Here is a 16,192-nt window from a genome sequence, read left to right as displayed (position 1 = left end):
GTTATTTTTGGATCACTTGCGGTATCATTAGCCATACCTATAAACTCCAGCAGTATCAGGTAGTAGGCTTGGGCTACCCTCACAGCTTTTGCAGAAGGCATTGGTTTTACCTGATCTTTCTGGCCTCCTAAAGGACCTGGAAATTCCATCCTTAGAGATTCATTCCTCTGCTCTTTACATAACTTCCTATCCTATCTAACCTCACTCTATTCACCTTCATAAGCCGTAGCACAGGACAGGGGTGAGCAAATCTACTGACTGACCAGATTCTTCTTTGGTTGAACAATTTCAGTATCTCTAGAAGAGATTATACATCAGCTGCTCTTAGACATTAACATCCTAGCATGAATCGCCTTATCAGCTCCTCTCCGAGCAGGACAGAAAAGGGCCTTCATTTGGAAGGTGAATGTGGAAGGGGAGGAATAGTAGAAAAGTAGGGGGTGGAAAACTAAGGAAAGAAGTCTGAAGGTGATGCGTGAGAAGGTACCAGAAACCATATCTGCCTCCACAGTTCTCCCCTCTGGTTCCACCATTCCTGCATGAAAACGTCACGGTAAAAACTTCAAAATTACTTGCCTTACATTTTCTCATACCTTTCCCTTAATAGTCTAAAGATCAGGAAATCATCATTTCTTATTAAGACTGATGTCTTCACTAAGCAAGTGCCAATGAATCAATAGTAAACCTGACATGTCTCTTTAGAAAGCTGGCTTCACACTAAACTCCAGCTCGTGTGTAAACTGAATTTGCTTTCCCCACACACAAGTGTGGGGAAGTCAAAAATCCTCTTTACAGGTGAAAAGCCAATTTTGCATATTTACTGCTATTTGATGCCCTTCAAATACAAAAGTGACCTTCATTTGGTTATGGTTTGTAGAGCTCATCTTGAAAGAGGAATTAAGACAATCAAGTGGTATTTCCACCGATGTTCCCGTCAGAGTGTGTTCTGTTCTCGACCCAGCGTGGAAGCTAATATCATAAAGCTATTGTTTCAGTTTGTTTCCTGTGATACAAATCTCAATCGGCAGCCCAGACTCCTAGCCTGACTTTCTTAGCATTGAGGTTTCCTCTCCAACATTCCCACACAGAACAGCCTACTGTGAAAATCAAAGGGAAACATGTTACTAAGTTAAGAAGAAACTTTTCTAAAGCAAAACCTGGTCTTTTTTAGCCTTTTGAACTCTGAGGTATGCAACCAGCTACTTCCTATTATAAAATGAGCCAACATCAGTGCTCACCTTTGTCAGAAATGTTTCAAGAATCAGCCTATTTTGATTTGGCAACTCTGCATTTTGACAGAAATTGTCGAAAGACAGGTAAAGAGGATAATGTCCGTATTACACATTATTTATATATACTTACTATAAATTGATTTATTTATTCCTAGTCATTTTGATTCTAAGCTATAACCTATTGAGAGCCTAATATGTGGCAGGCAGGAGGAAAAGTAAGGGCTTTATAACCTTATCTCAATCCATCAATAGCATCGCTTAGTTAAGTGCTGTTGTCCCCTTTGTGCAGATGAAGAAAGTCAAGCTCAAAGACAGTGAAGAGGCAGACTGAGGTTCCCTGCAAGTCTGTCTGTCCACGGATCCTTACTCCTTTCCATTGAGCTGCATGTGTTGAAAAAGCAAAATATGACTAGAAAAAATAAAGATCCTGTTTCCCACACAATTCCTGGAAACAATTTCAACAACTGGCGGAGGGAATGCGTGGCGGGAGCCTGGAAGACAGGGTCGAGAATGGGGTGGAAAAGCCGTCCGTCTCCTCCCTCCCCGGGCGACACTTGTTTTATGAGAACTGCTCCTTCAAGGACGCCCGGATCAGACGGCTCTTTATCCTTTTCTGTCATTTCTTACCTGGGGACAAAGAGGACCAGAGCGGATATGCTAAGGACTCTGGTTGGTCTGGGGCCAAACCCAGTCAGGGGGCAGCCAGTTTGTGTCCACAACTTGCAACAGCTCCTGAGTGGAGATGTCTCACCGTGGCCAGTCTAGTCCTAACTCCCTTGGTGAGTCTGGTGCACAGGGGTCCACGTCGGCACATACACATGCAGACGTGCTCAGACGCCCAGCCTCAGGTTCACGGTCCCCTCGGTTCAACCTCTGAACCACGGAGAGGCTTACGAGTGGGAGAACAGAGAAAACAGGCTGTGCAGCAAGAGAAAGGACAGCGACAACCCACCGAATGTGGGGGGGATCTCCTCCCTCCCCGCCCCCACTGCTCATGGTTGGCCCAGGGCACATCCATTTAACTTTGGTCCCCTTTTCCCTTTTCTTCCCGACACACCCAGCCCCTGGTCACCATCTTCATCCGACCAGGTTTGCGGAACGCTCCTGCCCTCCTGTGCCTGTCTCTCCCACGGACCGAGATTCAAACTGACTTCCATTTCAGGTGCAGATTCCCCGTGTGCTAAACGTGTGACTGTGGGCAGTTTTAGGTTTCCCAGGTTTCACGTTTCATCACCTCTGAAATGTCCTACAAGGCCAAATTCAATCAGAGAGGTGTCCCAGAATTAATGGCTTACTCCTCCTGGGGCTCTCTGGGGGTGCAATGATTAAGCCAAAAGAATTAATGTCTAAGAAAAGAATTTCAAGTACCATCACTGGGAAGTCGAGAAGATGTTTCTGGGTGTCGGCAAGGGTCTTCATCTGTTAAATCCTCCGCTGCCTACTCTGTGTGTATGTAAAGGTGAATCCAACACTACCAGACACTGCCCTCACCTTCCAGGAAGACGAGCCTCTTTAAAAGAAAGAGGGACACACATTCCCTGAGAGGGCATCCCCAGGCCTTGGTACACTTCAGCCCACTGTGCCCTCTTCCTGTAGCATGTATGGCAATGGAGCTGCAGCTTCTCTGCACTGTTTCTTTGCACGTATTTTATAGAGCATGCCTTTGCCCTTGGTGCTCCCCCTCCACCTGCACTTTCCCAAGACTCTTTAGGCTTGTAGTACAGGGTTACCTCCAACCCTTGGACCCACTGAGCTGTCATCCTATTTTCTGAAAATCTTTCCTCCATATCCTTCCTGTGCTCCAGGGCCCAGAATAGCACATGCCGGTCTGGCCTCCCAGCCTCACGCTGGATTCCCTTTGCTCAGGGTTTCTTTCCCAGAATAGCCACTTCATAACAGGATGGCAGCGTGCACCCGGCTCCCAGGCACCCGCTCACTCAGGAAAACTGGACACGAACCACACAGAACCCTCCCTCCCCCGCTCACCACCTTGGATGCTTCCACCTGTCGTACCACACCTGGCAAGGAGGGACACGGCCCACTGCCCCGTTTCCTTACGAAACTGACAGACTGGACAGGACTGTCACATGGGATCTGAGGCTGGGAAACTCCTTGGGCCACCTCTTTCTGGTCAGGACTAACAGGAAATGGCTTTACGAAGAATGTAAACTCTGAGAAAGAAACGTTTTGTGAACTCGAGACTTGCAGAGATCCCAGGGAGGGTGAGAATGAGTTAGTGCCGTGGGGAGGTTGTTATCCATCCTAGACTTCCCGGTGTGAATGAGGGTGGCTGGGCCAGGTGCCTTACAGACACCATCTTGGTAATTCTCACAGACACCCTGCGCAGTAAGCATTGTTCACCCCGGTTTACAGTGGAGGAAACTAATGGCAGAGACACCACAAACTCTGGCTGGCACACTGGCTAGTAGGAGGAAAAACGACCACATGGGCACACCTCTGCCCCCCTGGAGAAAGCAGCTGGAAGATAAGCACTAAAACACTTCCCAAGGATTCAGTCTGGAGTGCGGGGTGGGTCGTATGGCCGATGGAAAGGCCTCTGCAAGGCCAGCAAAGGCTGCTGTGCTCCCCTGGCCCTCTCTCTCCTCCTCAGCTTCCGTGCCCATGCACTCCCTTAGTCCTGGCCTTGCCCTGCATCTCACGGCTGTCTTCACTGTCAAGGGCATTGCTGGGAAGGAGATGTGTAACATGCAGGAATGAAGTCACATGATGGTGTTTCTGTGGGTGGAAGTTTTGCAGAGTGGGAGCTCCTGGTTGAGAAGACCTTCTCAGTGGTCCTCTACCTCTGCCACAACGGAGCCTCCTGGCGGAGTCTACCAGCCTCACCTGAGGACAGGAGCTTGTGAGTTCGCAGGAAGCTGATGGCCAGTCGCATGATGGAGGCCTTGTCCAGGTGCGAGCTCACGCTGTGGGGCAGAGGCAGCTCGTGGGCCAGCTCATAGAAGACCTCCGTCTCCTTGCTTCTCCTGCAGCGCGCTGCATCCCGGGACTTCTCCTTCCTCCTCTCCGAGCTACTCCTAGAATGAGAGAGAAGAGGTTAGCTCCCAAAACGTCACTAGCATTCTAGCAATCCCAGACCAAGACACCCCAAGGGCCCCCAGCCCATGGTACAGCCAAACTCTCACAATGAACCGACACGGACTCACAGTGGTCGGCTGGACCACACGGCCTGTGTTCTACTGTCAGCTCTGCTCTCATGTGCACGTGTGTCTAAACCGCCTCCCCCTCCTGCGTGCCCACAACGCCCTGGACAGCGCTTCACACGGGGGGGGGGGGGGGGTTGAGCAAAGACCTGTCAATTAAGTTCATCCACTGGCAATGCCTTGGACGTGGTCCTGGGTTATCTTGGGACTGAGGTGACTGTGCAGTGATGGGCAGGGAACTGTGAGGAAGCTATGGCCAGTGACCTAGGTGGCTGTATCAGAAACCTTGGAAATCAAGATGAAAAACTGCTTTAAGGTTCCCTTTCTGGATAAAATGAACTTAGAAAAAAATTAAGCCCAGATTCCATTTCATACTGATGTCCATGGCAAACACTGAAAACGCTATTAGAGCCCAAGAACAGCCAGCCTGATGCCTGTCAGTCTGGTGTCCCTGAGAGCATAGCCCCTAAGGGTTACAGAGGAGGGGGCACATGTTTTCTCTCCAGTCCTGCCAGCATAGGTTTCCAGCCTGTCTCACGCTCATTTTCCTTCTTCTTTGCAGGACAGAAGGAAAGATGACTCACACCCAAACCTGCCTCTTTCAGGAAGTCCTAACAAAACCTGAGATCTCCTTATAAAGCCCATGGTACAGTCTAACATGTGCAAGTTTAAAAGCCAGCTTCTCTGTATTGAAATTCTAACTTCTCCTCTTGCCACCTCTACACACTCAAGTTATTTAAACTGCTTAGCCTCAGTTTGCTCATCTGTAAAATGGTCATAATAGTACATATACCCCACACAGTTCTTGTGAGGATTAAGTATGATAATTTATGTAAAATCTTTAGCATCAGGTCTATCCCAACTGGAAGCAATCAATATTAGCTATTGACAAATCTATCCATGAAAAGATGGTCACAAGAGTAAAAACATTAGAAAAGTGTACGATATAATCTGATTTTCACAGAAATGTATTCTGTATAATAGTTCTATGTATTAGAAAAAGTCTAGAAACAGAATAAAATATTATTCTTACAGCTATCACATTGTATTCGAGGTACTGTTTTAAGCACTACGACCTTAGCTTCTTTAATTCTTACAGCTACCTTTGGAAGTTATTGTCATTATCCTCTCTAGTTTGCAGGTGAGAAACTGGGTCCAGAGAGGCTGGTTTTCCTGCAGCTTCATGGCAGACGACTGGGAAAGTGGGACTTTGCAGTGGGCTGGTGGGTCTCTGAACCCAAGCTCTGAACCATGGATGATTGTCTAGTCTCTATATATAAAAATGTTAGCAGTTTCAGGTTGGTGAGACTATGGGGGATTTTTTTTTCCTTCATGCTTATCCATATTTTCTTATGTGTTCATAAAAAATCTGTACTGCATGGTTAATAAACAAGTTTGTGTGTGTGTGTGTGTGTGTGTGTGTGTCTTTTTTAACAAATGTCCAATGTAGTTCATGACTCTCAAGCCTCATCCAGCCAGATCCAGCTCATTCTCTCTGTCCTCCCTTCAGAGATTTCCAAACCATGTGCTGCTGCTCCTTTTGTTTGGTTTTATAGTCTGTTATCTGGACAGATAATCAGTATTTTGGGATTCATGGAATGTTGACATGCCTTTCAAACCCTTCAAGATATGGGGCAGAGGCATGGTTTTGACTTTATGACATGTTTCATTTTAAAAAACGTAACATCCAACTCCCTGGGTGGATTAAGCACCATTTAACTCTGACTGCAGAAAGAATGTCCAGGAGCTGTTGATGGTCCAGAAGAACCCTCAGAAAAACTGAAATGGGTACACTGGTTTTTATCCAGTTTTTTCTCTTTCATGTTTCCTTTACCTAATCCCTGCTCTCTCCTCTCCCCGACTTCCAGTGCCCAGCACTTCCTCCCCTGTGCCCCACCGCTCCCCACCCTTTACGGTCTGCCCTCACAATCATGTTGCTTTGGCACCAGACCTGTAGTGACAGTTTATATATTAGTTTCTCCCATTTGCGTTTGAATCCTGACCTCTGTGTGTGGAGCAGAGCACTTGTTCAAGGTTTGCAGGCACCCTGGCACAGGAAATAAGGGTAGGAAGGGGACACGAAAAACAGCACACAACATGCCTATGTGTCGTGAAAGTCAGTGTCTTAGAGATGCTGGATCCCATTCTCCAGCGCCTTGCACACCTTGACAAAAGCAGCATCAACATATGACCAGTCAGCAGGGGCACCTAGAGAAGCCATGTGGGGTGGAAAAGACTCTAAGAACAGGCTATGACATCAACTCCAACATGTATATGCACCAGCTTCCCTTTGCCATTGTCCCTTCCTTAGAGTCGAAGAGCTGTCAAAGCAGAGAGAACAAGGGAGGGGAAGGCAGTCTGGTGTCGGTGCTGTCTGGCAATGGAATTGCACATTTGGGTCCTACCATGCTCTTTGGACCATGCAAATATTTGTTGAGATCTACTACTTTTGTGCTCGGCACTGCACCAAGCACCTTACGTCTGTAACCGCATTATAATCCTCCTAACAACACAACAGGGTAGGTACTGTGAGCACAATGTACACATGTGGACACTGGGGCTCAGACATAATATGTAACTTGCCCAGGATCACAAAGCAAACGCCTGCATAAGCCCTTGAAAATTGTCAGTGAACAGACACTTAGAAGTCCTGAGACACAGAGGTGACTCCTTAATTCTACCCTCATACTCCATAGGCGAGATAGGCAAGAAAGACATTACTACTGTCCCCATTTCACAGACCTGGAAACTGAGGCCTGGCCTGGTTAAGTGACTTACGAAGAGCTGTCCAGCTACTTAGTGGTAGAGATGGGGCTAGAACCCATTTCTTCCCAAGCCAATACCCTTCCCACTGCTTAATGGTAGGAGATGGCTTTAGCAAGAAATAAAGAAACAGTAACATCTTAACTTTTAGGAAGAGAAATATTGAGAATCTCACACAGCTGCTTAGTTTAAAAGTCATGAGCTCCATTTTAGCTACCTTGTTTTAACAGTTGCACTCTGGGGACTAACATGACTTTAATTAAATTGTCAAGTTAAATGTGACACAGCCCAGAGATATCTGTCTAATGTTGACTCTTGGAAGAACAGACAAAAATGTGTAACACTGCCATGATTTAATTAGAAACACTGAAGATCAAGTATAATTAACACAAAGTGTGAAGGTGAGATGCCTCCCCCACCCTGCACCACTGCCCAAGCCAAACTAATGCATATAGTCTACTTCTTCACCTAATTGATCATGGGTTTGGTCTCTTAGCAAATAGAATAGGGGACTGGAAGTTAGGAGGACTCATGTTTTAATATATTGGCTACAAGACTAGCTATCTGATTTTGGACAAAAAAAAAAAATGCATTCTTAATACCCTTATAGCCTCATCTGTAAAATGAGAGAGAGCTCATGCTTATTTGTCAGGATAAAATAAGATGAATGTAGAAGCGTTGGAAGTACAGGTGTACCTCGTTTTATTGCTCTTCACGGATGTTACATTTTCTACAGCTTGAAGGCAAGACCGGCCACAAACAAAGATACTGACTCACTTTATTGCGATACTCGTTGCGGTGTTTGAGAATGGAACCCACACTCTCTCTGAGGTATGCCTGTACTAGAAAGCTCTCCACAAATAAAAACCATCATGACAGATAACAGTAATTACATTATCTGGCTAATGTGAGTATTAGTCACATTCAGACTTTGGCCATAGCAACTGTTCTTCATTGCCGAATCAATGCTGTCCCCGGGCTGGAGGCTTACTCGTGGCCAGGTTGATCTTGACCAGTTCTTTGTGTCATGTAGCTGAATCTTCTTTGGTCAACAAGGCTTTGTTTTCTAGAGCTTTATTTTCTCTCCCTAGATGGGTTCTAGACTTAACTGCAATAGACCAGATTTTTAAAAAATGACAATTCTAGACATGACATGTTAGAATTCTCTGGCTTCTTATAAAAAGGTATTTTATCCTAAGTTTTCCAAATCATCAGAAAAGACTCAGCTATTTCTTTCTTACTCCAAATAGCTCTTTTGACAAAGTTCCTCCTCCTGTCTTTCTTGGTGGCCCTCCTGCGACCACAGGGTGGTCTTATATAACATTTCATATATGGGACACACAATGCAAACTGCCCCAAGTAGCTGGGCCCTCATGCAGACACAGAAGTGTTCACTGAGCTCTGTATCGGTCTTTGAGGAACTGTAGAGTGGTTAAGGCATATACTCCTTGTTTTCTAGGGAGCCAACAACTTGAAACATTTCTGTTAACTACAGAAATAAGTACAAACAATAAGCACTATAGGCAGTTAAGATAAGAACTAAGCTGATGTGAGTAAACAAAGCCAGGGAAGGCTCCTCAGGGAGGCAGGATTTCAGCTGATCCTAGCCAGACAAATGACAATACCTTGAAGGTATTTGTCGGGTTCAGAGAACACTTTGCTTTCCTACTTGTGTTATCTCACGTGAGTTTCACAACGGCCCAGAGAGAGAGAAACTATTATCCCCATTTAATAGATGAAGAAGTGGGGATTTAGCCATCTAAATGGCTAAATCACTTTAAGTCACTTGCTAAAAGATACCGTCTCCAGCCCAGTTCTTCTGGGTCCAGGATCAAAGGTTTCTTCACTGGCAGCAAGGAACTCTTACTTATTGCAGACCTCTGAATGCATGGGGCTGCATTAGATCCTGTCCCTACACAATGGATGCCCACATACTGGACAGAAGGAGGAGCAGGATTTAGGTTTAAATGAGAGAGTGACATCTATCTAGACCTTAGGAGTAGGGTTAAAAAATAATATCTGAGTTAAAATGAGGGTGTGAAGTGCAAAGAAGGGGAAGCAGTGCTGTGGGTGTTTGCAAGAGACTGCCGGCATCACTGCAGAGCTGGGGGGCAGTAGCAGAATGACTCCATACTGCTCCCTAAATGCTGCTGGTCCAGCCCGCCCGTATGGAGCTCTCCATGCTGCAGGTGGAGAACAAGCAGTTTCTGCTTCTTTCTTTTTTTTTTTTTTTACAAAATTTTTTTTTTTTTTTTTTTTTTTTTTCATTTTTCTGAAGCTGGAAACAGGGAGAGACAGTCAGACAGACTCCCGCATGCGCCCGACCGGGATCCACCCGGCACGCCCACCAGGGGCGACGCTCTGCCCACCAGGGGGCGATGCTCTGCCCATCCTGGGCGTCGCCATGTTGCAACCAGAGCCACTCTAGCGCCTGAGGCAGAGGCCACAGAGCCATCCCCAGCGCCCGGGCCATCTCTGCTCCAATGGAGCCTTGGCTGCGGGAGGGGAAGAGAGAGACAGAGAGGAAAGCGCAGTGGAGGGGTGGAGAAGCAAATGGGCGCTTCTCCTGTGTGCCCTGGCCGGGAATCGAACCCGGGTCCTCCGCACGCTACGCCGACGCTCTACCGCTGAGCCAACCGGCCAGGGCTTTACATCTTAATATACATAAATTTATACTTAAGTCCTCCCCCACCCCCTACCCCCAGTTGGAAACTCAAAATCTGAAACTAAGGGAAGTAACCACTGAAGGACCAGACAGCCACTCAAAAGGCAAAACAATATTGATTGTCCCAAAGTTCCAGCAGGTATATGCTACAATTCAACCAGGAAAAACTTCTGGGGCCAGAGCTTCCTCAACTTAAAAATGTCTCTCTAACAGCTGGTTCATTGCTCCAAAATGGAACCATTACCAGTTCTTGGGCAAAATGATCCTGGTTTCTGACTTCCAGGAGAACACAGCCTGATGGGACCTTCAAGGTGTCACCAACTGCAACAATGGGGTTGGTTGCCTAATTTGCTAGTCTCCTATGTTTAGTGTGATCAATACCTCAACAATGAACACCTGTGGGCCATCAGGGTATCAAAACCATATGTCCATCACCTGTAAGGTTAGATGGCTTAGAAGCAGAATGGATTACAGGTCAGGGAGAGAGACTGAAGCTAATTAAGCCATCTTAGATGAGTCTATTGGTTGGTGGTGAGATTCTAAGTGGGTACCAATTTGCAGGAGTGGTGAATGGAGGAAATGAAGGTCAAATGAAATTAGGAGGAGCTCTTGTGACCCCCTCAGTGAGGCTGTGCAGCTGCTGCACGAAGGCTGCCTGACGGAGGCACAGACCAGCCTCAGGCCTCAGAAGTCAGGACAAGTGGCTGGCCCGCACACCCAGGGGTGGTTACTCGGTGGACTGAATTATATAGCTGAGCCAATGCCAGTGCTTCCCAGTCTTGGCTACTCACTGGAATCATCAGAGGAGCCTTAGACATTGATGCCTGGGTCCTCTGTGGGATCACCCTGAGATTCCCACATAAAAGGTCAGGGTACAGCCTAAGCATCAGAGGTTTAGAGGTTTAGAGCTTCTCATGTGATTCTCAAGCACAGTCAGGGCTGGGAACCACTGTTGCAAACAGCATTAAAATAAAAAGCCCGCCCCCTCCCCTTTTCAGTGATGGTGGTGGTGGTAGGGGGTGCGCCTAGTTGTGTTTCATAAACACCTTCATCCAATCCACACTTAAACTGTGCAGTGTTTTTGTCCTATTTTTGCGGGAGCAGTGGTTTGCAACTTCAGCCTGCAGCATAGTGACCTGGGGGGCTTAGTGGACCACAGGTTTCTGCACATGTGCTCACATGCCTGTGGAGGACTGACACCCTGCCTGCTCTCGCTGACAGAGGGAGGAGAAACGAGGAGGCAGAGATTTGAATAGCTGCCACATAAAAGGCAGCTGCCCCACAAAATAGCCACCTGGGAGAAAGTACAAACTCTACCCCATGAAGTGGTCACTGTGCTAAGTATTTTGTGAGGTCTTTTTAGAATTAGTTTCAGAACCACACAAGAAAATCAGTCATAACATTTCACAAAACATGCTTCATTCTAAACCCTAAATAATATTATCCTGTTACCCACCCCCTTCAGTGGCCAGACTTGGCTGTGGATGGAATTTGGTTGTTTGGAAGAAGACAATGTGCCCTCAGAGATAAGGCCTTGCCACAGCTGAAGGCTTTCAAAAGAATGGTCTTTGGCTCCGAAGACAATTCGAAGGGAGTGGCAAAAATGTTTTAGAAGAGGGTGGTGTTCTTTCCGGGGACGTTCTGATGTCTATCCAGCGGCAGTGGTGAGTAAGAGGGGAATGCATTATACCGGGGAGGAAAAGGCATCAACAAAGGCCAGTCAAAATAGAAGAAATCGAATTAGCAAATTCACGAGGAAGTGGGCAGAGCAAACAAACCTGGAGGCGGGGGCAGGGCACCGAGGCACCTCAGGACGCAGACTTGTGAGGGCACGAACTCTGCCCTGACGGGGCCCACAGCACAACTGGGAGGCAGCAGAACCTATCAGAAGTCCTCACAGAGGGGCTGCGAGGAGGAGGTGAGAGCAGGAGAGGCTCAACAGGAATGGATGTTTTCACTCACCCCCTCCCTGAAGGAGGAATCCTGAAAAGTGTCTCATACCTCAACCTCCCAACCTCCCCTCCTTTGGGGCCGAGCCCCCAGCTCCCTGACTCGCTCTGCTGGCCTGTGCCCCTGGAGAGAGGGCCTGGACTGCATTCAGAGCTGACAGTAATGTCTGAGGCCCACCCAACATGGCCCTCTAATGGTCAATTCTGCTTGGGGCCCACTGGAGATGCTTATCTGGTGGCCTTCTCTGCTCCAGGCAGCCTCCGAGAGCAGCAGATGCAATTACAGAGCAGCCCCATAGGTACAGCCCATCTGGGGCTCCTGATAACCCAGTGCCTTGCATAAGCAGCGGACGTGTGCAGTCCCCAGCCCGGCGGGGAGACGCGTGCGTGTGCAGGAGTAACACTGACAACTGTCCCTATGCTTAGCTTCACCAAGCCAAGTGTTAGCAGGGTTCTCTCTATTCAACACATTAATGAGTAATACCACTTTACACTCGTGTCACTCATTATAAAGCACTTTGTAAGTAAACCTGTGAATCTTACCCAATAGGATAGAAAGAGCAGGTATCATGATTCCCATTTTAGAGATGAGGAAAACTGAGGCTCGGAAAGGTAATGGGAATATGTGGAGTTGGAGCAAAACCCCTGCGCTCTGACTCTTTCAAGGACACATGAACAGAGAGCTCATTGCCAACCAGCACCAGACATGTCACACAGTTGGGAACAGACCATCGTGCGTTACCATCTCATACCCTAATTTATCTTAACAGATCATGTCCTTTTTAAAAGAAAGGCTCTCTTTGAATATATGTACCCTGATTTATTAATGTCATCCCATTACCATTAATAAAAATTTATTAAAAAAAAAAAAAGAAAAATTACAAAAAATAAAAAAAAATAAAAAAAAAATAAAGGCTCTGGTGAAAATAAGGGCAAAGCATATTTAGTTTAGGCAATTATAAAAATACAGAAAGATAGAAAGAAAAAAATTGAAATCCCATTGAATTTACGGCATTTTACTTAATATTTTATCACATTTTAAAAACTTCTTTACACATCTAACAGCCAGCAATAGCATGTTATGTGGGTGGATCACAGTGCGCTTAACTGTTGTTCAGATATGGTTTTTAATTTCTAGCTGTTATAAATAACACTGATGTCTACCTTTTCTCAGGTGTTGTGCTTTATTGTTTATAATAAGAGATGACACGTGTCCAGCTTGCTGCCCCTCCCCCCAGCCGCCTCCCAGTGGTCCCCTGGGAGAGTTGGGGAGGCGAGTTTGGTCACGGCAACACCGTCAGGACCATGGCCACCACTGCCGAGTGCAGAGCTCCGGAGGAGGTGACGCAGAGACAGAGACGGGGAAGGAAAGCACGCAGGGCCCGCGCATGCGCACCATCTCAGCAACCTGCCCCGCCCAGTCACCGGCTCCCCTCGGCTGCCTCTTCCCAGGGTGCCACACCCAGGGTCAAGCATCTGAACAGAGATGACCAACTACTGAAACTGGGGAGTCCAGTTGTGAAGATGGCCGCTCTCGTTCAGCAGGACCTCATCCCCCAACATTAGGACGGAGTGATCTCGGTCTCCCCGGACCCAGGGCACGGTCAGAGGAGAAGCGGTGGCATCTGCACCCACGGAAAGGGGAGGACAGCCAGCAGCCACAGCGGATGTGCCTGTCTCTCCACGGCTCTCTCTGGCCTATCCCCCTACACTGGGCAGACTCCAGCTGAGGGACTCCTTGATCCCCGCAAGCTCAGAGGCTGCTGCAGTTAGGAAAGGACCATATGCAATACTTGCAGAATGGTCAAGAACTCTCAGCACACTGCCTCTGATTTAATCCTGACATAATCTCATGAGGGAGGTATGGTCTCATCTCTATTTTACACACAAGGAAACAGGCCCCAAGGATATTAGTGACATGCCCAGTGTCACCCAGCACTTACTCCTATCCTTTGACCCTAAACCCCATATTCTTGATGGAAATTGGGCAACTTTTCTCCAAATGCCCATAAGGCAAGCTCCCTCTTGCAGAATCAAAATGTTTAGCCGAGTTGGGTTTACTGGGGGTGACGCCCTCTAAGGACACTACTTGATGAGCTCCTGATGTGGGAAGCAGCAAAGGAGATATCTTGACCACCTTCTTGTCCTAGATCAGCCCTTAACTGAGTAACAGGCCCAGTGAAATCCTTTTTCTCTGCTTGGAGATGCCTTTAGAAAAAAAAAGTTCTTACTTTGCTAGCAGAATCTACAGACGGCACGGGTTAAATGTTTTATTCTCACTAGACTATTTTCTTTGGTGCCACTTCCCTGGGCTTGAGGTTGTATCTCCACACCCAAGCTGTGATCAGGACCGATTTAGGGCTTGTCTTTAGGGCTTCTACCCATCAGCAGCCTTCTTTCTTTGGGTCCCATAAGCTTCCAACAGCACAATCTATGGTTTGGCTCAAGCCATTCTGCATGTATAGTCATCCTGTTCCTATAACACTGCCTTCAGCTAAGAACACTGACAAAGAAATTACACAGCAGAAGGATAAAGTGCCCAAGATGGAAAACAGGTTCCCTAGCATGAAGTAAGCGTTCTTTTCTGGAGCAAGCGGGGAGCAGCTTACTGCCCATGTAGCCCCTGAGACAGAGCCCTGCCCCTGCCCCTTCCCGCACCCTTGCTGGAGAACACACTCTTCTCTCCTTGGCCTGTCCAGATCACACTCATCTTTCAGCATCGCGCACAGCTCATGTTTTCCCAGGAAGGTCTCACCTGTGCTGACCTCGCTGCACCCTACTTCAGAGAGTCCACACTGCATGGTCCAGCCCCGTGTTTGTCTCACTTCTGCAGCTTCTGTCTCCCTAACTGGGCCACACATTCTTGCGGGAAAGGACCCCCTCATCTGTTCCTTTGGTGTCTCTAACGTAGAAATAGTACAGAGTGGTACAAATGGAAGACACTGGATCAAAACAAATGAATTACGTCTGTGAATTCCTCAAAGTCACTCACTGTTCTAGGTTTTTTTTTTCCGTAAAAATTCTATTCCAATTCTTAATCAGAATAAAAGGTTTCCCTCTGGAAAGAGCCCCAGTGCAGACACTCCATAATGCTTGTGTGTGTGTGTGTTCTCCACTCTGAATCAAATCTGGGCTCCGAACTAGAGCTGCGGACAACCGCCCACGGTCACACAGTCGGCCCTTCTCAGACTGTGTGTACCAATCACCCAGGATCTTGTTACAGTGCTGTTTCTGACTCAGTAGATCCGAGCTGGGACCTGTAGGTCTGCACTTCTAACAAACTCCCAGATGGTACTCATTCTACTGGTCTGTGACCACTGTTTGAGTAGAAAGAAACCCAGGGACACAGGAGATCTCGAGACCAAGGACACAGTGGAGATGCCAACATCTGGCAGGGTTAGAGCTACCTTCATGGCATTCTCACAGAAGCCCCCTAGTCTCACCAGCCAGGTCTCCTCTTCTGCCAGGAAGACTCTTACTCTCGTTTTATGTTTCTTTATGGGATTTCACTAAGCCCCACTTTGATGTCTCCTCCTCCACACCTTCCCCATCTCTATCATCTCACCCTTCTTATTTCTTCAAACCCTGTCCTCGGAGCCAGTTCAAGCTCTGCTTCCCCCCAGACGCTTCTCTGGCCACCCTCACTTTCTCCTCCAAGGTGCTTCCTGCCCACATTACTCACTTGCCTTCATTAAAGGCCTCCCTGTCTTGCTGGCTTTTCTCTGCAAACTTTCTGCTGCTACAACTGGACTGTAAGTAGTCTGGTGCCTTGGGGTGGGGGTGGGCATGGGGGGGTGGGTAGGGCACAGATACAGCATCTACTTCTGTGCACCCATCACGGGACCCTAGGGCACGGCAGACAAATGGGGTAAATATCTGCTACTTGAGTGCAAGGATAATTTGCTCTTCTCCTTTCCCTCTTGGAGAGGAAAGCAAAAGTGATCCCAGCTGCCTTGGCCTCCATCCCCAGCCTGGGGGGGGGGGGTTGCTCCTCTCCCGGGAGCTGCAGCTGGGCCAGCCTAGGTCTTCGTTCTGTGCCACGCCTCTTCCCTTCAGTGAAGAGTTAAAGCATCGGGAAGGCTGCTTCCCACTTGGAAATCTCCATTTCCTCATGCTGCGTGAACAAGAGAACATCTATGGACAGAGGCTGAGCGAGCCAACTACACAGGGAGTGAACTCACATTGAATGGGGCTGTTCTAACCCCGGCCAAGTCCAGTCATTAAGATGCCATCCCTGAGGTGCAGCCCCCAGCGTCACCTCTAGATATCCCCTGAAGCCTTGCTGGCCAAAAGGATGACCGGGGAGCACAGAGCCCAGTGCAAGCAAGCTCTCTCCCGAGCAGGGGAAGTGAGGACCTCTGCTTTTGCACTCGAGTGGGGGTTGGGTTCTACAGGAGGCAAAGGCGAGGTCCTTCTCTCTCC

The 16,192-nt window shown here is 47.8% G+C and overlaps 1 protein-coding gene across 1 annotated transcript in view; it reads right to left on the bottom strand.

The window, feature by feature from the left end:
- The window catches only part of EPAS1 (endothelial PAS domain protein 1), an 85,169-nt gene that overhangs the window by 34,139 nt on the left and 34,838 nt on the right, over nucleotides 1–16,192 (bottom strand). Inside the window, exon 2 of the mRNA XM_066267047.1 lies at nucleotides 4,077–4,267. Coding sequence (XP_066123144.1) covers nucleotides 4,077–4,267 — 191 coding nt within the window. The remainder of the gene's footprint in view (nucleotides 1–4,076; nucleotides 4,268–16,192) is intronic.

Source organism: Saccopteryx bilineata, chromosome 3 (genome assembly GCF_036850765.1).
Source record: "Saccopteryx bilineata isolate mSacBil1 chromosome 3, mSacBil1_pri_phased_curated, whole genome shotgun sequence".
NCBI classification, from domain to species: Eukaryota; Metazoa; Chordata; class Mammalia; order Chiroptera; family Emballonuridae; genus Saccopteryx; species Saccopteryx bilineata.
Note: the sequence above shows the minus strand (reverse complement) of the source record. Positions and strands in the feature narration are given on the sequence as shown.